We start from the raw sequence: 25,000 nt of genomic DNA on the forward strand, positions 1-25,000 counted from the left end.
TTTTTGAGTTGGAGTCTCACTCTGTCGCCCAGACTGGAGTGCAGTGGCTGCTCCCGGCCACCGCAGCCTCGACCTGCTGGGGATCCGGTGATCCTTCCGCCTCAGCTTCTGAGTAGCCAGAATTACAGGCACGCGCTACCACGCCCAGCTGATTTTTTGATTTATTTTAGAGAAGAGGTCTCGCCAAGTTGCCCAGGCGTCTTGAACCCGTGGGCTCAGGCAATCTACCCACCTCAGCCTCCCAAAGGTGCGGGATTACAGGCTGAGCCACGGAGCCTGACTCTGCTGAGTTTCTTTAATCTCAGTGCCTATATATATTGTGTACCCTTTGCCTGAAAAGCTCTTTTCTTTGCTTTGCTAGGCTCTACTCATCTTTTGATGAACTTCTAACCCTTACCTTGGTTAGGTTCAACCTCCTCCTCTTGTGCTGACCTCTGTCATACATAGGTACTGTTACTCTCTATTCTAATTGTTTGTTGCTTGTTTTTCCTCACTGGGCCATAAGCTTCTTGAAGGCAAGGATTAGTGTATTCATCTATGCATCTGTTTCCTGCAATACCAGGCCCAAAGGAGGTCTCAATACTAGTCTATTTTCATTTGCTGTCTAAGTAGATATTTTGTATTATATGGCAGAGGACATTATATCTTATATGTATTCACGAACATGATGGTTTTACTATATATTGTATATACTTTGTATTAAGACTGATTAACTTAGATTTCTTTCCCCCTTTCTTCATCCCAGGAATCTTTAGTGTTCTCGAAGCACCATAATTTTTTGCATTTTTTTGTTTTTTTGAGTTGAAGTCTCACTCTCACCCAGACTGGAGTGCAGTGGCATGATCCTGGCTTACTGCATTCTTCTGCCTCGGCCTCCCAAGTAGCTGGGACTACAGGTATGCCACCATGCCAGGCTAATTTTTTTTTTTTTTTGGACAAGTGAAGTCTCACTATGTTGTCTAGGTTGATCTCAAACTCCTGGGCTCAAGCAATCCTTCCACCTTGACCTTCCAAAGTGCTGAGATTACAGATGTGAGCCATTGTGCCCAGCTTAATTTTTAGCTTTTTTTATTTTAATTTTTTAATTTGTTTGGAGTCACACTCTGTCACCCAGGCTGGAGTGCAGTGGCACATTCATGGCCACCGCAGCCTCAACCTGCTGGTCTCAGGTGATCCTTCTGCCTCAGCCTTCCAAGTAGCTGGAACCACAGGTGCGTGCCTCCACACCTGGCTAATTTTTTAATTTATTGTGGAGACAAGGTCTTGCCAAGTTGCCCAGGCTGTTCTCAAACCTGTGGGTTCAGGCAAGCCTCTGGTCTCCACCTCCCAAAGTGCTGGGATTATAAGTGTGAGCTGTACCCAAACTGCCCCTAACCCTATCCTTTAACCCATGCCTAGTACATGATGGTGCTAAACATTTGCTAATTGAACTAATGTTGTCTTAATCCTACCTTTTTATACTTTCAGACCCGTAAGAAACAGAAGGAAGATGTGGAAGTTGTAGGAGGCAGTGATGGAGAAGGAGCCATAGGGCTCAGCAGTGACCCTAAGAGCCGGGAACAAATGATTAATGATCGAATTGGTTATAAACCTCAACCCAAGCCCAACAATCGCTCATCTCAATTTGGTAGTTTTGAATTTTAGAGGCGGATTATCTTGCATGCCAGAGCCTTGGAGTGGAATAAAATGATGGCAGAAGTACAAACCAGATTTAGAGAATTGAATGCTTGCAGTCAAGCAGAATGGTTTACCTCCTGCAGACAGAAATATTTCTGCATGAGATTATTGGTGCTTAACTTTCACTCTAAGCTGGAATCTAGACTCTGGTTTGTTTCTGGAAAATATGACTCTATAAAACCAATCTGGTTTTGTTTTTAAAAATAAATATATTTTTGAAAAAATATGAGGCATCCTTAATGAAGTATAATAGCACTGTTAACCACCAGAGTTTACAAGCTAACTGCTATAAGAGGTAACATTATTCTTCCCATCTTTATTGAAAGAACCTAAGCACAGGACTTTCCAGTTGATCTCTGTCACTTTCTTTTCTTTTTTTTTTAAGTCAGAGTCTCATTCTGTTGCCCAGACTGGAGTGCAATGGCACACTCACAGCCACTGCAGCCTCAACCTGCTGGGCTCAGGTGATCCTTCTGCTTCAGCCTTTCAGGTAGCTGGAACTACAGGCGTGCGCCACCACACCCAGCTAATTTTTAAAATTTATTTTAGAGACAAAGTCTTGCCATGTTGCCCAGGCTGGTCTCGAACCCGTAGGCTCAAGCAATCCTCTTGTCTCCACCTCCCAAAATGTTGGGATTACAGGCATGACTCACTGCGCCCAGCCAATGATTCCTGTCACTTTCATTTGTCTCAGTTATTCAAGTATTTTTTGCTACCATGAACCAATCAACAAAGATCCCTGCCATTGTGGAGATTAAATCCTAGTGGTTTTGTGTAAACCTGAACAAGTTGTAGATGTCAGATTGATTTACAGAATGGCTTTGTAAACAGTCTGGGTACAACTTTGGGAGGACAGGCAATGGAAGGAAACAGGAGGAATGCCCCAACAATATTACCACCATTCCAATTTTCCTTCCTTCTTCCACTTGTCTAAGAATTTTTCCCAGCAGGAATCAATCTGAGAGGCAGTTCAGAGGATAATTTTGAACCATGCCCCATTATGTGCACTGTTTAATTCAACTACAGAGAACCATCAGCTGTGGTAGTAAGATCCTCTGGAATCATCAGTTCTAAAGAGACCTCTTAGGATTTTACCTAGCCTTTTTGGGGTAGTTTAAGTCTGAGTAATAAGAGTGTGGGAAAGGCAGAGCAAGAAGGGGATAGTTTCTTTCCTTTCTCCTGACCTTACAAAACCTCTATTCTTCCAGTTTTATCTAGGACCTTCAATTCTGTTACTGTCTTAAACCTTGAGTCAGGCTCCAGATACAAAAATTAAGCTATATTATCTCCAAGCCTACAAAGACCTTATGGAAGGGCAAAAATGCAAAGAACAAGGTTCTGCCTTAGCTTTTGTCACTGTGACTTTCCCAGCATGAATAGGCACAGAAGCATTAAAACACTGTGCCTCCTGAGTATCTTCTGCTTCCTAATAGTGAACACAGAGGGCTCTATGTAAGACACCGTACTGAGTGCTAACATGTACATTATGTAGATTATTTTATTAAATTTTTTTTAGTCAGTCTCACTTGGTTGGAGGCTGGAGTGCAAAGGCTTGATCATGGCTCACCACAGCCTCAACTACTTGGGCTCATATGATCCTTCCACTTCAGCCTCCTGAGGGACTAGGACTCCAGGCAAGGTGCCACCATGCCTGGCTAACTTTCATTTTGATTTTTTGTAGACACGAGGCCTTGCTATGTTTCCCAGGATGGTCTCAAACTCCTGGGCTCAAGCAATCCTCTAGCCTCAGCCTCCTGAAGTGCTGGGATTACAGGCATGAGCCACAGGCCTTCATGCTATCTTTTGACTTTTATGAGAAGGGTATTTTACTCATTTAAAAAAGGAAAAATAATCTAATAAATGTGAATTATGCTATGAAATGGTAGAGCTGAGATTTGGACCCAAGCTGTCTGCTTTTTGAACCCATGCTTCTAAACTTTCTTACTACATGGCTTTCTTAGTCTTCCACGGCTAAGTCTAAGAAAGTAGGGATATCAGAGGTAGAATGAGAGGTTATCATTTTCAAGTCTTAGGAAATTTCCATCCTATTTTATTTGTAGAGAATGAGTATCTAGGTCAGTAGATAAGAGTTCATTGCAGTTGTAAATCTTTTCTGGCATAACTGAAACTATGTGCATTGGATTTTGTATTTCTTATGTCACGGCATTTCTGGATTACCAGAACTCGGGAAGTTGGTCAGATGACTATAAAGAGATACTAACTTTATCCAGAAGAGTGGACCTTTCATTTTCCTGAAAGGTGGGATAACAATAATCAGTAGATTAAAAAAAAAAAAAAAGAACATATTAAAGCTTGGATGACTTTTTTTTTTGAGTCAGAGTCCAATATGTTGCCCAGGCTGGAGTACGGTGATGCATTCATGGCCACCATAACCTCGACCTGCCTGCCTCAGGCAATCCTTCTGCCTCAGCCTTCCAAGTAGCTGGAACTATAGGCTTCCACCACACCCAGCTAATTTTTCTTGGTTTATTGTACAGATGAGGACTCGCCAAGTTGCCCAGGCTGGTCTTGAACCCCTGGGCTCAGGCAATCCTCTTGCCTCCACCTCCCAAAATGCTGGGCTTATATGTGTGAGCCACCAAGCTCAGCTGCTTGGGCGCCTATTTTATGCTGGGTGCCTTACACGTATTGTTCCTAATTAAAATGGGCACTATTATTGTCTTTTTATAAATGAGAAAACTAAGGTTTAGGGATTGCTAGAATAATCTTTCCTAAGGTCACAGTGCTAATAAGTGGTAGGGCCAGAGTTCAAATATTGACTCCAAAGTGCATGCTTATCATATTAGTAAGGAAGAGACCAAGAGTGGTGCTGAGTGGCACAATGCTCACGGGGAGGATGGAGTAGGCAACAGGAAGAGCAAATATCAGCACTCTAGTATCACCAAAGGATAGGCAGGGTCATTGTGCAGCTCAAGGCAATGGACTTGCAGCTCTGAGCCTCTGGCCTGACAACATAAACACAGGGAAGGGATTATAATGTGACAAAAATTAGCTTTTAAATTCAGGAATCCTTGGTATAGTGAAATATTTGTGCCTCCTGAAGACTCTGTCTCCTGTGCAAAAGTTCACGTGGGTCTTTCTGGCATGTACTAGGCTCGTCATTTAAAGTAGAGTGGGAGGAGAGTGAGATAAAAATATAAAGATCATATACCACCTAAAAGACTTCAAAAAAACTGATGGTAATGGTCAGATTCTGTGTGGGCAGAGAAGAGAGTAGCTTCTTGTGATATCACTCTGGGTAGAAAGACATGCATGGAACCACAAAATCAAAATATTTATTTTGTTCTTTATCACATGACACTGTTAAAACATTCCTACTATAGCAATACTGCTCTCCAGGAGCTTACAATCTAAAACAGTCATCATTAATTGTAGACCCAGTGATTAAGGCATTATATCAAATGCAAACTTTGTATCTTTAGATGTATCTTCTGAAAAAGCAGCTGGAGAGGGTAGGATAAAAATTAAATGACAGAAAGTGTGCCCCCTGCCTTTCCTCCCCAGCTCCTTGTAAGGAACCCCTTGTGGCTAAAACCCAAGACAAGTACCCACAGCCTGAGAGGGAATTCCAGACAACCATACCATAGAAGTATTAAAGAAACTTTGATTTTGAATCCCCTATTGGACACAGTGAGGATTGTTTCTGGGTAATGGGGCTGCTGGGTGTTCCTCCCATCACAGACAGGAGACAGCACCTAAGATTCTGTAATTGGGGAGAGTACTAGGTATCTCGTTACCCAGTCTTATAGAAATTCCAGGGAGGAAACTGCTTCTTGAAGCATGCTTAAGGTTTTCTAACAGGTTTATAAATACCAACTTCTAGTTGGTATTTATACAGCATAGCAATGTCCACTGTATCACGAGGGTTATGAAGATTTAACAAACTACACATATGAGATAAAAGACTGAAAGAAAGGAGAAAGAACCAAAGAAATACAGATACAGTCTTCTAATAGATGTAATCAGGGAAGGAAGAAAAGAGAAGTTTAGACCCAAAAGAACAATGAAGTTAGGCATTAAATTCCAAATGAACAGGGATATATAAATGAAAGTCAGTAAGACCATTATATTATCACAATCCAAGAGCTCAACAAAGATGGAATTCAAGCTTGAACTTTTTCTCCTTCACTAGCTTCATCCTTTGGCACCTAGTATAAGAATCTCTGAAGTTCAGGTTTTTCAGAAGGTTATCCTAAATACTTGAAGTCCTATTCCAAACTGATATTTCTCTTTGTGAATTTCGAATTCATAGCACTTTGTCTTAACTGTCCTTGATTTTTTGTGATTTCACCTTACTGATAGGGTCCTGTTCCTAGAAGAGTGTTCTATTAGCAGTTCATGCTGAGGTTTCTAGAGAGCACCAGTCACTACTAAACACTGTCTTTTATTTATTTCTCATGGTTTTTATTACTCCTTGGCTTCTAAGACAACAGGCTATTTATACCTTAATGTTGGAATTTGTACCTGTCATTCACTCTGCTCATGCTAAGTATCATTATTACAGGAGGATGAAATGAGAAAAAAGCATGAAGCTCTAAATGATGGTTCTTGTATTTTCACCTCGATCCAGTAGGCGCATAACCTTCTTGGTTCAAAGCCACATAAGCATACATTCCTTGCTCTCCAATATTTAACTGGCACCCACAGAGAGATTACAAACTTCAAAACCACAACACAGGCCAACAGGGTAGCTATGTTTTATCTCTTCTGCCCTGAGGCACAATTGGGTCTAGCACCAAGGAGGGTGGGATTTACAGACCAGCACAGGAAGAATCACTTTAGAGAGGTAGTTTGAACTGGAAACAAGACTGTAGTATAGACTAACAATGAACAGAATAAAAATCCAATGTGATTCTTCATTGAGAAGAGGTTTTGGCCACTTGTGAGCTAATTAAACTCCAAAGAGTAACAAAAACGTGGAGGATGAGTGTCTGCCTGGTATGAACATTGAAGTTGGGGGCTGAGGAAAATCTGTCCATCAGTAAATCATACCCTAAGTCTCTCCAAAGAGAAGGCTGGGCTTTTACCCTTTTGGCCCATGACTGATGGACTTACACTGCAGATCAAAGGTCTCTCAACATTCAAACTACTTCCAAGAAACCACTGATATTTAAAAATAAGGACTAGTGATCTCATAAAGGCTAGTAAAAATAGTTTGGCTATAGTCCTGTATGCATACATATAGTTGGAGTCAAATAAGTGTGGAATGATTAAGTACTGATCAGCAGCATTTACTACACGAGTTAAGCCCAGACTACTATCTACCAATCAGCAATTCAAATTTCCACGTCCAATACCAGGTAGCCCGCCCCACCAGCTGATACTTCCTTAGTTTAAAGCAGAGATTCTCAAAGTGTAGTCCTCTGGCCATCAGCAGGAGCATCACCTGGAAACTCAGAAATGCCAATTTTGGGCTAGGGAGTTGAGGTACAGAGCAACGAGTGTTTTAACAAGCCTTCCGGGTAATTCTAGTGCATGCTAAAGTTTGAATATTACTGAATTTGAGGCAGACATATGAAAACAATAATGGGAAAAATAATTCAAACTCTTTTGCTTCATTCAGCTGGGACAAACCAATGTACCAAGTCAAAGTAAAACGTCAAAGCTTTTATTTAAAAATATCTATTTCTATTTTCTCAAATTGATTGTCATTTTTTTTGATTGGCAAGTTCATTCTAATCAAAATGTGACATGGTAACACAATTTGATGAGTAGCCATCCAAGAATACACACTCTGCAAGCTCTAGGCCTGTATTTAGTCTCAACCACCCCTCTGCACACAACAAAGATTTCTGATACAACACATCACCCCTGGAGAAAAGCACAATGTATTTCCCACTCATTGAATCCAAACACTGTACCTTATTTTTAGTGTTAACTTTGAACTCTGGGTTTAATTGGGTAAGAGATTTCCTCAGCTGCCATCAATCCCTTTCCATTACTGACCCAGAAAAAAACCACCAAATTCACTTAATCTCTGCTTAAAAAAAGGAAGGTGGATCAAGTCACTGAATAAAAAGCTACCTGGATTAGAGAAGAATATATAATTTGTATCTGAGGTGATGGGGAAGGAAATGACACCTCATAGGTGGCTTCTCCTTAAGAGAAACGGGACTCTTAGCTTATTAGAAAACACAGTTTGGGAGGTTACCACTTTAGCTCAGAGACTAAACTAAACCTCTGTTGAGCAGAGGGTAGGGGTGTGCGTGTGTGTGTGCATGTGTGTGTGTGTACAAGAGCAAGAAGGGATGATTGGAGCAGGAATTATGTCTTCCAAGTCTCAAACTGCTTCCCACCGCAATCAATAAGGCCACACCTTGGAGTTTGACATCAATGACAATGCTCTGTGATGTCCACTACCACTGCCTTCTTCCAGCTGAAGAGGAAGTATCCTGTACCGGCCCCTGCTGCTACAGCAATGCAGAGGTACCCGTTGTAGGTCATGAAGATGAGCATGAGGAAGTAGCTGATGACCACCTGGATGATATGCAGCACTGTCTGCAGGAGATGAGGAAAGCTCAGCATCTGCTGCCTGGAGAGTAAACAGGGACACAACAATCAGTGACTCCTAGGAGCTCTGCAGATCAGGAGAAAAGGGGAATAGCTGCAGCCATAGCTCAGCTGGAGCTGGACTGCCTCATAGTACCCTGGCAACTTGTGGGTACCTGAATATTGTTTACTGGTCCCTGGAAATGAAACAGCATAGGGCTGTCAGGTGTGTAAGCATAGGCCAGATGTGGTTATGTGCCAGGAGAAGTAACCCTTTCCAGGAGGAGTGACGAGGAGTCCCGACTTACTTCCACCTTAGATCCTGAATGGGAAACCCTCAACCCTCCCATACATATTCGCCTGAACATTTTAGGCCTCCCACCCTTGCAAAGTTCACATTCTGCCAAAATGGAAATAGAATTGAGGGTTGGGTAGTATAGCAGAAATTACAGTAGTATTGACTTAACTAGGGATCAGGAGATCTGGCTACTCATCTCCTGTATAACTTTAGGTAGGTCACAACCTTTTTTGGCCTCAATGAGCTAATTAGTACAAAGGGAATAAATAATACTGCTTGCTTGAAAGCAGGATGTTGGTTTATAGGATTTCGTTTTTTTTTTGAGTCGGAGTCTCACTCTTTCACCCAGACTGGAGTGCAGTGGCCGCTCCCGGCCACCGCCGCCTGGACCTGCTGGGCTCCGGTGATGCTTCAGCCTCAGCCTTCCGAGTAGCCGGAATTACAGGCATGCGCTACCATGCCCGGTTGATTTTTTGATTTATTGTAGAGATGAGGTCTCACTGCCCAGGCGGGTCTCGAACCCGCGGGCTCCGGCAATCCACTCACCTCAGCCTCCCAAAGGCGCGGGATTACAGGCTGAGCCACCGAGCCCGGCTTATAGGATTTCTTAAGGTTCATCCTAGTTTTAAGACTTACATTTTTTTTTCCTAATTATAATGTTTCCAACTTTCATTAATGTCTGCAGAAGCTGTCTAAATTAAGTGAAAAGAAAAAACTGTCTTGCACTGTCACATAAATTCAAGGGACAGAAAAAGTATTACATATTCATTTTACATTATAGTTTTTTAAATAAAATTTAAGTTCTTTCTGCCAAAATATACAGAACTAGTAATTTCTTTGGAAAAGTAATTTTCTTTTAAAAAAAAAAAAACTTGATGGTAAGAGAAAGTTCCTTAGCATATCCCAATTTTAGTATAATATGGTTAATTATAACACACTTTAATTACTGAAAATTATTTTGAAGTTATTCAGATTACTTGGATTTCTATAAATATCCTTGGAGAAAATAAAAAACAGATATTTGTGAACAGCTCACTCACTTGACGTGATAATAAATAAAGGATTCCATATTACCCATTCCAGATACAATATTTTAAAAGTTTCACTGTGTGTTTTTTTTTTCTGTAATAAGTTATAAAAGTAATTTAGCTTATCAAGGAAATCCAGAGTTGCATAATAGTATGGTGAATTTTGTCAAGCCACATAAATAAAGTTGTAAGTTGAATGAGCCTACTAACTTTTTTATGAGATTAAAGTGGATAAAATTTACTTGGTAGATTTATTGGTTCAGAAAAATAATCTCCTACCAACAAAACTAAGTATTTCTCCTAGAACAGATTTCAAGGCAACAAACTGTGGCATTTTCCCCACTTTTTGTCATGCTACCAACACTAAACTGAACTACATGCACAAAATCCCAAACCCATGCTCATAAGAAGTGCTTATGATAAAGAGCAGTTTTAATGATTCCATATGGAGACAAAGACTTGAAGAGCATTCTTTCTAAGATCATGCCCCCAGAGAAAACTAAACTTAACCAAGAAATTTCAGTGAAGTAGATTGGGATTTGAAATCGTTGCCAGTCTGGTCGCCCAAGGGGGAACTTGAAAATTCAGACAGGGTAGGTACTTCTGTTTCTTTCTTGAGTCTTCTTGTCACTGATGTGGTTACACTATCCTTTTGCTTTTGTTTATCTCAGTTCATTCCATTATTAAAATGGGGGGAAAAAGGATAAACAATGTGTAAATATTTGATTTGAAAGCTGCTCCACTCTAGGAGGAAACAAATACAGAATTGGTTCCAAAGGCCACCTTAACTCCTGCAAGGCGCTCTTCTTGGCTTGCTCTTAGGAAGTCTAGCCTCCGGACTCCAGGACTCTAAAAACAATATGGTAGTGACAGGCATCATGTCTCATGTGACCACCTCATGAAGAATCAGAGCACATCAGGTCTCTGACCTAAACATACCAGGACATGTTTTGGTCAGGTATAAAATGGAATAATTTCAAAGTTGATTTATCTACAAGTTGAAAAGTCTTAACAGGGAATAGTTTCAGCCCGTCATGTTGACTCAGAGGTCCAGGTTTTCAAAAGCCGCCTCTCCAGACTAATTTCTGTAGTGGTCCATGTAAACAAAACACAGGTGAGAATGGTCCTTCTGGAGCTGCCTTCATCGAACAGCAGGATTACCTGAAAGTGTGGTGTTGGCTAAATGTAACACAGGCAGAGGGTGAGCCTCTGTATTAAACACCCAGTGGTCTAAAGGTAAAAGGTCATCATCGGAGAAGAGCAGATACAAATATTTTAATGTTTCAGCAAGAAAGAAGCTCTGCTGTACATCATCATGTGTAGGAGTAGAGGAATATACATCCTTAACTCCAGAAAACCCGCCACTGACTCGGCAATACTTTTCAATGGCCAGTGTTGCTTCCCAGCCCCACTGCCTGTATTTGGGATTGTGAGTGAATCGCCATAGGTACCAGTAGGTTTCAATTACTTCTGGACGGAGGATATAATACTTTTCAGCCTGCCGGACAGCCACAGCCTCCACTGCACCATCAAACTTGAATGATTCAGGACCTAGCTTTAATGCAGTTCTGTCATATGACTCATGACATGTGCGTGCAATTTCCGCCCCTAGCTCTAAATAGTGACCAGCTTTATCTGTTCTGGAACCATCTGCTCCTAGTGCAAACATTCCCCCAGTAAAGCAGGCCAAGTGTTCCATCTTCTTTTCCAAGTGCCCATTCTTCCATTCTCCAATAAAGACAAGACCTCCATGGGATTTCTTAATAAGATGTTTTTCTATAGCCTCGATGGCATCATCGTACATCTTCCTTGCCTCATAGTCTGTTTTGTCTGACATCAACCATGCTTTCAGCAAGTACTCATAAAAACTGTCTCCCAGACTACCAACGGATATATGATACTGACCCCAGCGCCCTGTTCTTGGGTTCAAATAATTTGGATAAAGGCCATTTGGACGATCCATTTTCTGAAGTAGTTTCCGAATGTGCATGACCTTCTTGTAGTAAACCAGGTCTCCCGTCAAGTAGCTGAGGTGGACGAACTCCATGTGCAGAGTCCCAAATTCAGCCAGAATGCTGCTGCCTGCAGAGGCCCAGCTCCAGTTCCATCCTATTCCACTTTTCAAATTCACCATTGCCCAAGGAATCCCAGTAGGTGTGTTGAAGGCGGGAAGGAGTTTCTGAGCCAACTGCACTGCTTTAACCTTGAATATCTCTTCTCCTGAAAGGTAATATGCAGCAAGCAGGCCTCCAATAAATCGAATGTTGACTTCAAACACGGACACCTCTGAATTCACACTGAAATCAAGGTTTTCTTCAACCCATTTTTGTGCATCTAGGAATTCATCGTGAAGTCCCATGATGTAAAGGGTATCCAAAGCATCTACTATGGTAGCACCCAACTGTGAACTTCCAAATATTTTAGTGGAGTATCCTTCCCTTGCAATAGGCCTGAGTTCATTATGTCCCCACCCATATGTCCTATAATTATCCCAGGCATGTTTCATCATCTCTTTAATTTTTTCCCTTTTCTTTCTTATGTCATCATCTTCTGGGTCTCCACCATTTATTCCTACAAGGTTTGGAATAGGGACTGTTGGGAGTGGCTTGTTCTCTTTTATCTTCATTTCTTGGACCACCTTATTTTTCTCTGTCTGAATTTCTGTTTGAATCTCCTCTTTTGTCTTTTTTAATTTTTCTTTTGCTTCTTCCAGGGCTTTCTCATGATCAGCTCGAATTTTATTTCTCAGATGTTCTTCTTCTTCCCTGTGTCTGTGCTCATCGGGCCCGTGGATCAGGAAGACCCCCGGGTTTTTGGCCCCTTTACCGGCATCGATGTGCGGAATCAACACATCTTCCAAGCCCAGATCAAAGTGTTTGCGTTTCGAAGAGTCTGGAAGGAAGAATGCTCCAAAACACAGGGTGATGAAGGCACTGAGGATGAGGAGCAGGATGAACTTCTCCGAGAGTCTCAAGGTAGCCCTGTGGTGTGGGAAGGAGGGGGGCCCCAGGCTCGGAGGCGGGATCCGCCGTCCAGAGAGGGGCAGCAGGGTCGTCATCGTTCACGCTCTTCCACGGCAGGCGTCATCAAGTCCCCGTCTTGCTTCTGGCCTGCCACACGTGGATCCGTCCCAGCACCGGGCCCCACCAGAAAGGGGGGCTGGGGAGGACTCAGGCTCGCTCCCCTGAAAGCGCTGCTGTGCCTGCTAAGACGGCGCCCCTCTCACGCTCGTCCCAGCTCACCCAGCATCCTGGGCGGACCCAACGGTCACAAGGGCACGCCCAGCGGGACCTTCTTCACCATCGGCCTTCCAGAACTTCGCGGCGGGTTCGACTCTCCGCTCCGCTCCGCTCCTATGGGCCGATCGGGCCGGCCACACCGCGGGGAAGCCGCGAGGGGGGTCCCTCCATGCTGGCACCTCTGCGTGGCGCTGACGTGGGCTTCCGCACCCAAAGGCGGCCGGGCGGGATTCAAGACTTACATTTTTATTAAAATGGAATGTCAAAAGACATTTGATAATCTATGGGAAAAACCAATAATCATCCAAATACTTTCTTAGAGCACAAAAATCAGGACAGTCGTATTACCAAACTGAGGATAGAGTTGGCTAGGTACAACTTTTTTTTTTTGAGTCGAAGTCTCAGTCTGTTGCACGGGCTGGATGGAGTGCAATGGCACACTCACAGCCACCACAGTCTTGAATTGCTGAGCTCAGGCAATCCTTCCACCTCAGCCTTCCCAGTAGCTGGAACTATAAGCACGTGTTACCACGCCTGACTTATTTATTTATTTGTTTGTTTGCTTATTTATTTATTTTAGAGACGAGGTCTCACCAAGTTGCCCAGGTTGGTCTTGAACCCCTGAGCTCAGGCAATCCTCTCGCCTTGACCTCCCAAAAGTGCTGGGATTACAGGCTTGAGCCGTTGCACCCGGTGGTATAACTTTTTATAGAAAGAAATCAATAGCATTTTGCTATTCTTTTATACCTTGACCTGAATTTATTTTCTTCAAGAATCTAATTTTTGAGTCGGAGTCTCACTCTGCTGCCAGGCTGGGGTGCAGCAGCACGCTCATGACCACCACATCCTTGACCTGCCAGGCTCAGGCTATCCTTCTGCCTCAGCCTTCCAAGTAGCTGGAACTACAGGTACACACTACTATGCCCAGCTAATTTTTTGATTTGGTGTAGTGATGAGGTCTCGCCAAGTTGCCTAGGCTGGGTCTTGAACCCATGGGCTCAGGCAATCCTTTTGCTTCTGCCTCCCAAAGTGCTGAGATTACAGGAGTGAGCCACCGCACCCGGTTCTTCTTTTTTTTGAGTGAGTGTCTCACTTTGTTGCCCAGGCTGGAGTGCAGTGGTCTGATCATGGCTCACTGCAGCCTTGACTTCCTGGGCTCAGGTGATCCTTTGGCCTCAGCCTCCTGAGTTGCTGAGACTACAGGTGTGTGCCGCCATGTCCAACTAATTTTTTTGTAGAGACGAGGTTTCATTATGTTGCCTAGGCTCCTCTCAACTTCCTAGGCTCAAGCGATCCTCCTACCTTGGTCTCCAGAGTGTTGGGATTACAGGTGTGAGCCACCATGCCCAGCCTCGACCTGAATTTCTTACCTTGTTCATTATTATTTTGGCAAATATTTTTCCCAAGTGACCAATTCTTACAACTCAGAACAAACATTCATGTTTGCAGAAGAGATTCTATCATTGCTCGTTTGGTCTGACATGACCCACAACTCCAAGCCTTCAATGAGTTTTGATTAAGGTCAAAAGGAATCATTAACTCAAGAAAAGGGCTGCTGCTAATAAAATAGGTGCTTTGCTGCTTAACAAACCCAGCTCTCTAGAAACTCATCTAGATCTGTTCAATGTTCTTACCCAACGGTTTTGTGTGTCTCCATGAGGATGGTTCCATTTGGTCCTGGGACAGGCATGGAATTGTAGCGAATGCTGACTTGTGACTTACGCAGCAGGCTCTCTCGGGCTATCTTGAGTCCTTCATAGAACATTGCTAGTAAAAACACTGCAACAAAAGCTCCAGCCATTTCTAAGTATGAAAGGAAAATACGGTGGTACTGTCAAACATGTGCAAAATCATTAGCCAGTGTGCTGTCCAGCTAGAAAGACACAAAGAAAAAATGCTACTCTCAGTTTCTGAAAACATTACATTGTTACCTCTTCACTTGTCCAGATAGGAGAACAGCTAAGACGGTGTTAGTGAAAACCATTGCCTCTGCCAAGAGCACATTTACTTTCTGATTAAGATAAGAAAAATTATCTGAACAATAATAACCTTTAGTCTAGCTGCTTGATGTCATGAAATTAGCTTTGTTACACTGAAACACACAATATAGAATGTGGCACAGGGCAATACAATAATTTACACTTTTGTTTTGTTTTTTGAGTTGGAGTCTCACTGTGTTGCGCAGGCTGGAGTATAGTGGTACGCACACGGCCACCCCAGCATTGACCTGATGGGCTCAGGCGATCCTTCTGCCTCAGCCTTCCAAGTAGCTGGAACTACAGGCATGTGCTACCACAAATTTTTTGATTTATTGTAGAGATGAGGTCTCGCCAAGCTGCCCAGGCTGTTCTTGAACCCGTGGGCTCAGGCAATCAATCCCCTTACCTCGGGCTCCCAAAGTGCTAGGATTACAGGCTTGAGCCACTGCGCCCGGCCAACTTAAGTTTTAATAAGTGTTGACTACCTTTCTTGAATAGGCATTCACTTCTAAGTCTTTTATACTGTGAAGTGTTGGCAATGACATCAATGTATTTGAACTGCTAATTTAACAAACTACCTTAACTAAGTGCTCTCCATTATCCCAAAACAAATTGATTTTGTGGATCCAAAGATAAACCTGGTATCTAAAGCAGTCCCACTGATTTTGAACTTGGGCAATTTGAATTTAAAATATACCAATACAACATAATAGACACAGAGAGATGGGTGATCAGCTACCCCAAAACTAAGAGTGACTTTAAGATGGGCCACATCAATAGTCAGGAAGGACGTGGACCATAATTTGAAGACTAAAAGAATACTGGTCTAGACAGCTCTAGAACATCTGGCCCTTGTCCTAACTCTGACTAATTCTGCATGCTTGAAGGCAATTCATTTCATTATCTAGGGATTATCTGTAAAATAGAAGGATTGCACTAGCCCAATCATTTTTAACCTAGGGTTATCTTTTTGTTTGTAATTTTTTGAGTTGGAGTCTCACTCTTGTCATCCAGGCTGGAGTGCAGTGGCATGCTCATGGCCACAGCAGTCTCAACCTGCTGGGCTCATGTGACCCTTCCATTTCAGCATTCCAAGTAGCTGGAACTACAGGCATGCACCACCATGCCCAGCTAATTTTTTAAAAAATTTATTGTAGAGACGAGGTTTCACCATGTTGCCCAGGCTGGTCTCAAACCCCTGGGCTCAGGTAATCCTCTTGCCTCTGCCTCCCTATGTGCTGGGATTATAGGCATGAACCACTGTGCCCGGCTTAACCTAGGGTTATTTTGTGGCACTTGAACTTGACTATAAACTTATATCCAGAATCAATAACTTACCAAATAAGGAAACATTCTGGAAAAGAATGAAAGGAAATGGATTGCAAAAGACTTCCATCTGGTATCTAAATTATTTTTCAGAGTTCCAATACATACACACATGCTATTTAAGGGAGGTTTATCAGAGGACCAAAAAACTACTGTGTATCCTACCTGCTAAGTTGGACTTAGGAACCAGGATGGTTATGTATCATGACCATGTTGATTCAGTAATTAGGACAGAAAGAGGTGCTGGGCTTCCAGTTTATCTGTCACTGTTTCTCATGTGACTGTCACCTTCAAACACCATCTGATGGCTTACTCACCTCCAGCTGTATTGATCACCAAACCGGAAAACAACAATTCCACATTCTTAAAGCCAAAGTAGAACGTCATAGGCTGCCAGACAACCAAAACAAGTTAGTTAGAGATGAACGAAAATTCTAAATGAGAATTTCAGGCAAAGAAGCTTAAAAATAGCAGGTTTGGATAATAAGTTAAGAACAGACATTCACTGGCGTGGGAGGCTTCTGCCCTCACTTTAGCATTACTACCATAAGCACCAAGCACAAATACTCTCCTGGGCATCCCCTCACCCTACACAACCAACTTTTGCCTTGTTCTCTTTTCCACACAAAGCACATAAAGACCAGAAATTAATTAGAAAAGAGTCAACTTAAAAAGAAGAGACTAACTACAGAAGATCCCTTGAATCTTGGTTCTGGTGTGACTATAAATAACTTGCCACATGATCTTGGGCAAATCACTAGACTTGCTTGAGTCTGCTTTAGTTTTCCTCATTGGTAAGTTGACTTTTAAAGATAATAGCCTTCTAGTACTAAAATTCCACTATTTTTATTACCCAAGGAAAGGACCTGCATTGCCCCTTCTATGGCAGGCACTCACCATCATCATCGTCATGTTGCTGTCTCCTCCACCATGGGAGTGTGAGGCTGAAGTGGTTGGGTGATGGTGAGAATGATCCATTTTTCCAGGGGAAGTTGAGAGTCAACAGAAGATTCTTTTAAGAAAAAAAAATCATATATAATAACTTAAGGATATAAAAATCTTGTTTCTTGGTAAATATTTTGTCCATATAGAATATATCCAGTAAATGAATGCTCACCTAGCATCTTTATTGAGCATTCTTTTTCATAATCTACAGGTGGAGAGAGAAGTAACTTATGTCAAAAGGGATCACCCTTTGGTGATTGTAGGAGAAAGGATTAGTACCTAGGGCTTCAGACACCAACTCTTCCTCATTCTGCAGAATCCGTTCCTTTAATAGCCATGCCTAATACTGTATGTTCAAATTTAAATATGAGATAAGGAGAAGAAAAGCAGCTTCTCTGGGTTGCAGGAAACAGACAATTTGTAATAATGTACAAATGGATGCCATTAATGATATTTAACTGTTTTAAAGCTTTCTAATCATAAATGTCAGTAGATCAAAAGCAAGTACTGCAGATAATTTACCTAATTGAGATGGCCTGTGTTTAAACAGGATATTTAAATTACATTTTCACAGTCAAGACAACCAGCCTTCAGCCAATTTAAATTTGAAGAAAGGTCTATTGCTGCCCTAGGCAAGCAGTGTGCTCAGACTTTAGATACGATTTCATTCCTACCAGGACATTAGAGTGAAGAACATGAAAAACAAGCATTAATTGGATATCTATATTAAATTAAGTCTAGACTACTGCAAATTCAGCCCTGTATCTTTACTACTGCATCACTACTTTACTGCAAAGTTCAACCTGGAACTTGACCCAAGGAGTAATAGCTCCTGTAGCTGAGCTGGGGTGGGGAAGTTGGAGAGTGTGTGGAAGATGAGGTGTTGGTAGATTTTCTTTATGCGTCCCTCAACTCCAGTTTGTGCAAAAGTGTCTTCAGAAATTCTGAGTTGGGGGCTGGAAGCAGTGGCTCAACGCCTGTAATCTCAGTACTTTGGGAGGCTGAGGTGGGAGGAGCACTTGAGGTCAAGAGTTTGAGACCACCCCGAAAACATAGGGACACTCCATTTCTACAAAAAATAAAGAAAAATTAGTCAGGTGTGATGGTACATGCCTGCAGTCCTAGCTCTTCGGGGGGCTAAGGCAGAAGGAGCACTTGAGCCCAAGAGTTTGAGGCTGCAGTGAACTATTGTTGCACCACTGGATTCCAGTGTAGGTGACAGAGTAAGACCCTGTCTCTAGGGAAAAAAAAAATTCCAAGTATTAATAGGTATTCATGTTCATGAGGCTGAGTTGCTTTTCATTATTCATTAAGTAAATATTTATCAAGTTCCCGTTATACACCAAACTCTGAGCAAAGTGCCAGTAATTTGACAGTGGGTAGTGCAAATAAAGACTGGGCACGGTGGCTCATGCCTGTAATCCCAGCACTTTGGGAGACTGAGACAGAAGGATTGCTTGAGCTCAGGAGTTTGAGACCAGCTTGGGCAGCATAGTGAGACCTATATCTATAAAAAGTCAAAAAATTAGCCGGGTGTGGTAGTGCACACCTGTAGTCCCAGCTACTGGGGAGGCTGAGGTGGAAGGATTACTTGAGCCAAGGAGGTTGAGACTGTGGTGAGCTGTGATCATGCCGTTGCACTCTAGCCTGAGTGACAGAGTGGGATCCTGTCTCAAAAAACCCAAAAACTAGATGTCTGATGGAAAAAGAAACAATAAAGTGAGCAAAAACATTCCATGCTATAAAGGAAATAAACAGGGAAATATGACAGAATTACTAAGATGTAAAGAAGAAATAGACTTTAAATAGGAAAGTTATATATATGTAGGGAACCATGTGTGTCTAACTCAAAACACAAATACTGAGCCATCTATTTTCCCCTCATCAACTCCTCCTCCATAATTCTATGACATCGGGCTTAAGATATCAGTTCTTAAGTAAAGGATAAGGTAAACCATCAGTTAGGTATAATCAAAGTTCCACTTTGAATTTAAATAACTTTCATGCCAGACACTACATTATTTTATAATTATAGAGCTTAACAGTCTGGTATTATTAATACTATAAGGGGACTACATTGGTGGTACAAAGAGATATACAACAGGGTCTGTGTCTACAAGTTTTTAGAGCAAACACTAGAAAATAGAAAACACACACAAAAATAGAGAGCATGCACAAAATGTCAATGATGGGACAAATATAAATGGCCAGTGGTTTTCAAATAAAGAAGTCATCATAGTGGGATGGAGAGATCACTGATATCTGAGTGATCGCAAATTATGATTTTGAACCAAGTAAATGAAATGAAATAACAATGAAAACACTTTTGCCACCCAGGAAGGCTGATAACACATCCTCATAGAGACTGAAGTAGAAGGCACAAATTTTGTTCTCTTCCAGTAAGAGTTTGGAAAATTATTATAGCATGAGAAAACCATAAAGGATCATTTTATTCTATCAACATGGATTCTGGCCAGAAAGAGGCAGTGAGTATTTGCAAGAGTGCTTTCTTGTATAAGAGACTAAGGGAGATAAATAAATGAATGAGGAGCTTCAAGGAGCTCCTTGTTCTTTCTTCAAGGAGCTTCAAGGCTAAAAACCAAAAAAGGAAACTGAACAGTCATAATTTTCATTTTGCAATATAGGATGACATGTATTCACAAACAACTTTTTAAATAGCAAGAATATAGTACCAAAAACTACTTAAGAGTTGTAGCCTTGATTTTTTTTGAAGAACTTTTACGACACTATTAATCATTATCATGCTCAGCTTCTGTAATCATCAGAGAAAAGCAAATCAAAACTACAATAAGATACCACCTTTCCGTGCTTTGGGAGGCTGGGGTGAGTGGATTGCCTGAGCCCGCGGGTTTGAGACCCACCTGGGCAACTTGGCAAGACCTCATCTCTACAATAAATAAAAAAATCAGCCAGGCATGGTAGCGCATGCCTGTAATTCCGGCTACTCGGAAGGCTGAGGCAGAAGGATCGCCGGAGCCCAGTAGGTCGAGACTGCAGTGTCCGGGAGCGGCCACTGCACTCCAGTCTGCGCGACAAAGTGAGACTCCAACTCAAAAAAAAAAAAAAAGATACCACCTAACACGAGTAAGGATGGCTATTATTTAAAAGTAGCTCCCCCCCACTAAAAACAGGTGCTGGTAAGTGCAGAGAAAAGGGAATGCTTCTACACTGTTGGTGGAAATGTAAGCTAGTTTGACCTTGTGGAAAGCAGTGTGGCAATTTCTCAAATAACTAAAAATTGAGTTTCCTTAAGATCCAGCAATCCTTCTTCTGGGATTATACTCAAAGGAACATAAATTGCTCTATCAAAAAGACACCTGCATTCATAATAGCAAAAACATGTAGTCAACCCAGATGCCCATTGAAAGTGGACAGCTGGGTTCGGTGGCTCAGCCTGTAATCCTGCGCCTTTGAGGCTGAGGTGAGTGGATTGCCTGAGCCCACGGGTTTGAGACCCGCCTGGGCAACTTGGCGAGACCTCATCTCTACAATAAATAAAAAAATCAGCCGGCGTGGTAGCACGTGCCTGTAATCCCAGCTACTTGGAAGGGTGAGGCGGAAGGATCGCCGGAGCACAGCAGGTCGAGGCTGCAGTGGCCGGGAGTAGCCACTGCACTCCAGTCTGGGTGACAGAGTGAGACTCCAACTCAAAAAAAAAAAAAGTGGACTGCACAAAGAAAATGTGGTGTATAAACATGATGGAATATTCCACAGCCATAAAGAACAAAATCATGGCCTTTGCAGCAACAGGGATGCAGTTGGAGACCATCAAACTAAGTGAAATATTACAGAAACAAAGAACTGAATATCACATGTCCTTATTCATAAGCAGGCCCTGATCACTGGTCATGTGAGTACAAGGGTAGGATTGGCAGACACTGGACACTGCTAAGGGAGGGAGGGAAGGAGGGATGAAGGAGGGAGGCACGTGGCAACACACTGTGTACCTGGTCCACTACCAGGGAAGAGAGGGCCAGCTAGAAGCCCAAACTTCATCTTCATGTAACGTACTTATGTAGTAAATCCTCACTTGTATCCTACAACTGTGAAATAAAATAAAAAATAAATAGCAAAAACATAGCACCACAAACTACTTAAGAGTAGTACCCTTGATTTTTTATAAACTTTTTAAAATTTTTATTTTTATTTATTTATTTGTTTTGAGTAGAGGTCTCACTCTGTTGTCCAGGTTGGAGTACAGTGGCATGATCATGACAACCATGGCTCATGGCAGCTCTGGCCTCTTGGGCTCAGGTGATCTTTCTGCCTCTGCCTCCCGAGTAGCTGGGACTACAGGCACACACCACCATAACTGGCTAATATATTTTTTTTATTTTGTAGAGATGAGGTCTTGCTATGTTACTCAGGCTAGTCTTGATCTCCTGGGCTCAAATAATCCACCTGCCTTGGCCTCCCAAAGTCTTGGGATTACAGTGAGCTATTGTATCTGGCCTGTTTGATGAACTTTTACAATACTATTATTATCAACAATTTTTGAAGACCCACAGGTTCCCAATTATTCAGGTCCCTCATTACCAATTAGAGAAACCTGTTCAATGACAATACATTATCAAATCTCTTCAGACATATCAGTGACCCAGGACAGCAAATGTTCAAATTTCAAGAAAATCTTTCAAAGTATGCACCTGTTTTGAAGTGCAGGATATATTTAACAGTCAAGTGGAACATCCAATGTAATACTATAAGAAAATGACTGACGGTACTGGGAAACCATGCGGGGGGGGAGATGGGATTAATAGTAGCAAATACCTGTTTGGGGACGGGGAAACACCTCTTATCAACAGGGTCCTGAATGAAACGTAATTGTATACCTAACCCTTAACTGTACCCCACAACATCATAATAAAAAATATTGATTAAAAAAACCCCCCAAAACAAAAAAAAGTCAAGTGCACTAGGAAATAGAACAGAAATAGAATCTACTTGCTTTCATTGTCAGTGGACAATGGATGACTTGTAATGAAATTCTATGCAAGGCTTACCGAATAGTGTATGAATAGGACAGTACAAATCTGGTGGAAATTAACATATAAACATATACTGTAGACTCAAACACAAATCAATCATGGTTAAATCCTTATGCTCACTAAAAGTTTTATTCTAGGAAAAATTCCATGGGACTATGCTAAACCTAAATGATATCAAAAAGGGAAAACTTAGAAATTTATTTATTTATTTTTGAGTCAGAGTCTCACTGTCACCCAGACTAGAATCAATGGCATGATCACAGCTCACTGCAACCTTGATTTCCTGGGCTCAAGTGATTCTCCTGTCTCAGCCTCCTGAGTAGCTAGAAATACAGGCACACAGCACCACTTCTGGCCAATTTTAAAAAACCTTTATGGAGACAAAGTCTTACTATGTTGCCTAAGCTGGTCTGGAACTCCTGAGTTCAAGTAATCCTCCTGCCTTGGCCTCCCAAAGTGCTGGGATTATAAGTGTGAGTCACTATGCCCAGCCAATTATTAAAGCATAATAAATAAAAGTGATTTTTTTTTCTTCGCAGTTGATTTTTCAGGGACGTATCATATGTATCCGGATAATTCACCTTCTAAACCCATCAAACACATCTAACCCATATTCTCTATTAGTTTTAGCCTGTTTCCTTTGAGAGCGTTAATCTAAGATGATCCAAGCTCCACTTCTTCCAGAATAAAAATGGTACTGAGGTAAGAATGAGTCAAAATTCAGGGACATAGCAATATCACTATCATTTGCTCTCTCTATTTGCGAAAAAAGAGAATAGATCAACCTCATAGTAATCATGAGCTGCGCTATTCTGTCTTTGGGTTATTCAAGTTTCTCTAAACTACACAGTCAACTTTTTGCTCTCTAAGAACTGTTTTCTCTAATTTAGTTCCACCCTCACTGTTTCTACTGGGTTCAAGGTCCAGAATGTAGCTCGACTGTACTTTTTATGGAATCAAGGTTCTTGATTTGCAAAGCAATTACAATTAATGGAACTTATAAAAGAGTCAATATTGAGGAGTGATAGGTGGAACCATAGCAAAATCTTTGTAAAACAGCATTTATTGGCTGGACGTGGTGGCTCACACCTGTAATCCCAGAACTTTGAGAGGCTGAAGTGGGAAGACTGCTTAAGTACAGGAGTTTGAGACCTGCCTGGACAACAGAGTGAGACCTTGTCTCTAAAAAGAATTAAAAAAATTAGCCAAGTGTGGTGGTGTTCACTTGTAGTCCCAGCTACTTGAGAGGCTGAGGCAGAAGGATTGCTTGAGCCCAGGAGGTTGAGGCTGGGGTGAGCTGTGATCGTCACACTGCCTTCCAGCATGGGCAATAGAGTGAGACCCTAACTCAAAAATAAAAATAAAATGGCATTTATTGATTTACTGTTAATCTCAGGCTAAATTCCTGTTCTTGTTTTAAACCTCTGCTGTTCAATTTTCTTCTTATCCTTATTGTCACTTCATCATATTTACAAATTATTTATAAAGAAGAATATTGTTTTTGTATGTTTTGTGCTATTGTAACAGAATATCTGAGGCTGCACAATTTATAAAGAAAAGCGGTTTAATTGCCTCATGACTCTGGTGACCGGAAACTCCAAGAACATGGTGCTGGCATCTGCTCAGCTTCTGGCAAAGAAGCAGAAAGATGGGAGTCCATGTGCAAAGAGACATGGGCTCCTTTATAATAACCCAATCTTTTGGGAACTAATCCATATTTGTGACAGAGATAACTCACCTACTCCTGAGAGTGGACGTTCTTTATTCATAAAGGTGGATCTCTCATGACTCAAATGCCTCTTAAAGGTCCCACTAGTTCTTACCACCATTACAAATATTATCCCCAAACATCTGAATATAGAACTCAGGGATAGAGTTGAAAAACAAATAATAACAAAAATCTTGAGATTCCTGACTTTTAATCTATGATAAGATTAATCTATAGTATTTTGTTTCCTAAGCTGAGTTTACAACTAGGTAGAAAGATTTGAATTACTGTATTGTACTTTCCTTTATATTTTTCACCAATTCAGATAAACTAGTTTTCTTTTACCTTTTTTCTGAGTTGGGCATCTCACTCTGTTGCCCAATCTGGAATACAGGGGCATGATCATGGCTCACTGCAGCCTCGACCTCCTGGGCTCAGGCAATCCTTCTACCTCAGCCTCCTGAGTAGCTGGGACTATAGGCTCAAGCCATCAAGTGGGCTAATTTCTTAAGTTTTTTGTAGAGATGAGGTCTCACTATGTTGCCAAGTCTCAAACTCCTGGGTTCAAGTGATCCTCCTACTTCAACCTCCCAAAGTGTGGGGATTACAGGTGTGAGCCACTGCACCTGGTCCCATAAACTAGTTTTCTTTAACAGAATCCAAGAGAGGACAGTACTGGAGATCATCTTTGCATTAGATAAAGGAATGACAGAACTTAACTACATAACTGGAAAACATCTATAAAAGAATTTGGAAGGTGCTCTGAGTGTATGGTCTGGGAAAGTTATTTAGCCATTCTGGACCTGGTTTCCAGTCTGTAGAGCTTGGAGAAATGCTGGGAGGATTACATGAGCTAAACTACCTAGAACATCTAGCAAAGTGTCTGACACATGATAGCTATTATCATTATGTAGACTATTAGGGAATAAAAGTCCCTAATAGGGAAATTCATTCATTGGATAGGGAAAATCCAGTGAATGAATTTTGTGGGAGAAGGTATTAATCAAAATTATTAGCTGTTAGCTTCTCTCCTACAAAGTATTCTAGCCAGGACAACTTTCAAGTCCCTTGCCTATCCTGACTCCTAACTGAGACCATGAAGTGGCTATCATTCAAGAGCTCCTTCTCGCATAGAATATTTCTTGGATCTTTAAGGAAATACGAGAAATGATCTAGAAATTGACTATTAAAAATTAAGCATAAGTTTATATGGAACTCAGCTCATATAAAACAGTTAAGAAAAGAAGTTTCTTAGAAAGGTTTTATACTATTCAGTTTCTA

The 25,000-nt window shown here is 41.6% G+C and overlaps 4 protein-coding genes across 9 annotated transcripts in view; 2 read left to right on the forward strand and 2 right to left on the reverse strand.

The window, feature by feature from the left end:
* CDC26 (cell division cycle 26) overlaps positions 1 to 1,901 on the forward strand; it is a 6,636-nt gene extending 4,735 nt beyond the window's left edge. For 3 of the 4 annotated variants that reach the window (XM_021711953.1, XM_021711949.1, XM_021711951.1), the window contains one exon: positions 1,468 to 1,901. In XM_021711953.1, coding sequence (XP_021567628.1) covers positions 1,468 to 1,644 — 177 coding nt within the window. In that variant the 3' untranslated portion in view covers positions 1,645 to 1,901. The remainder of the gene's footprint in view (positions 1 to 1,467) is intronic. The other variant, XM_021711950.1, reaches the window with a different exon arrangement.
* Positions 1 to 25,000, forward strand: part of FKBP15 (FK506 binding protein 15) — a 113,488-nt gene that overhangs the window by 4,587 nt on the left and 83,901 nt on the right. The window lies entirely within an intron of this gene.
* SLC31A1 (solute carrier family 31 member 1) overlaps positions 4,940 to 25,000 on the reverse strand; it is a 47,027-nt gene continuing 26,966 nt past the window's right edge. Inside the window, exons 2-5 of one of the 2 annotated variants that reach the window (XM_008057328.2) lie at positions 16,955 to 17,069; positions 16,375 to 16,447; positions 14,387 to 14,555; positions 4,940 to 8,230 (exon numbers count right to left, since the gene is read on the reverse strand). In XM_008057328.2, the coding sequence (XP_008055519.1) occupies positions 8,029 to 8,230; positions 14,387 to 14,555; positions 16,375 to 16,447; positions 16,955 to 17,035 (525 nt within the window). In that variant the 5' untranslated portion in view covers positions 17,036 to 17,069 and the 3' untranslated portion in view covers positions 4,940 to 8,028. The remainder of the gene's footprint in view (positions 8,231 to 14,386; positions 14,556 to 16,374; positions 16,448 to 16,954; positions 17,070 to 25,000) is intronic. The other variant, XM_021711948.1, reaches the window with a different exon arrangement.
* Positions 9,706 to 12,578, reverse strand: MAN1A2 (mannosidase alpha class 1A member 2). 2 transcript variants are annotated; one of them, XM_021711947.1, is made up of 2 exons: positions 10,675 to 12,578; positions 9,706 to 10,362 (listed from the first exon to the last, which is right to left on the reverse strand). In XM_021711947.1, exons 1-2 carry the CDS (start codon positions 12,569 to 12,571, stop codon positions 10,298 to 10,300), a joined length of 1,962 nt encoding a protein of 653 aa, XP_021567622.1. In that variant the 5' UTR covers positions 12,572 to 12,578; the 3' UTR covers positions 9,706 to 10,297. The 2 variants fall into 2 exon arrangements, with proteins under 2 accessions (XP_021567622.1, XP_008055518.1); XM_008057327.2 differs by having other exon boundaries at positions 9,706 to 12,571.

The sequence above is a fragment of the Carlito syrichta genome, unplaced genomic scaffold (genome assembly GCF_000164805.1).
Source record: "Carlito syrichta isolate Samal-C Ts95f unplaced genomic scaffold, Tarsius_syrichta-2.0.1 Scaffold302949, whole genome shotgun sequence".
In the NCBI taxonomy this organism is placed as follows: Eukaryota; Metazoa; Chordata; class Mammalia; order Primates; family Tarsiidae; genus Carlito; species Carlito syrichta.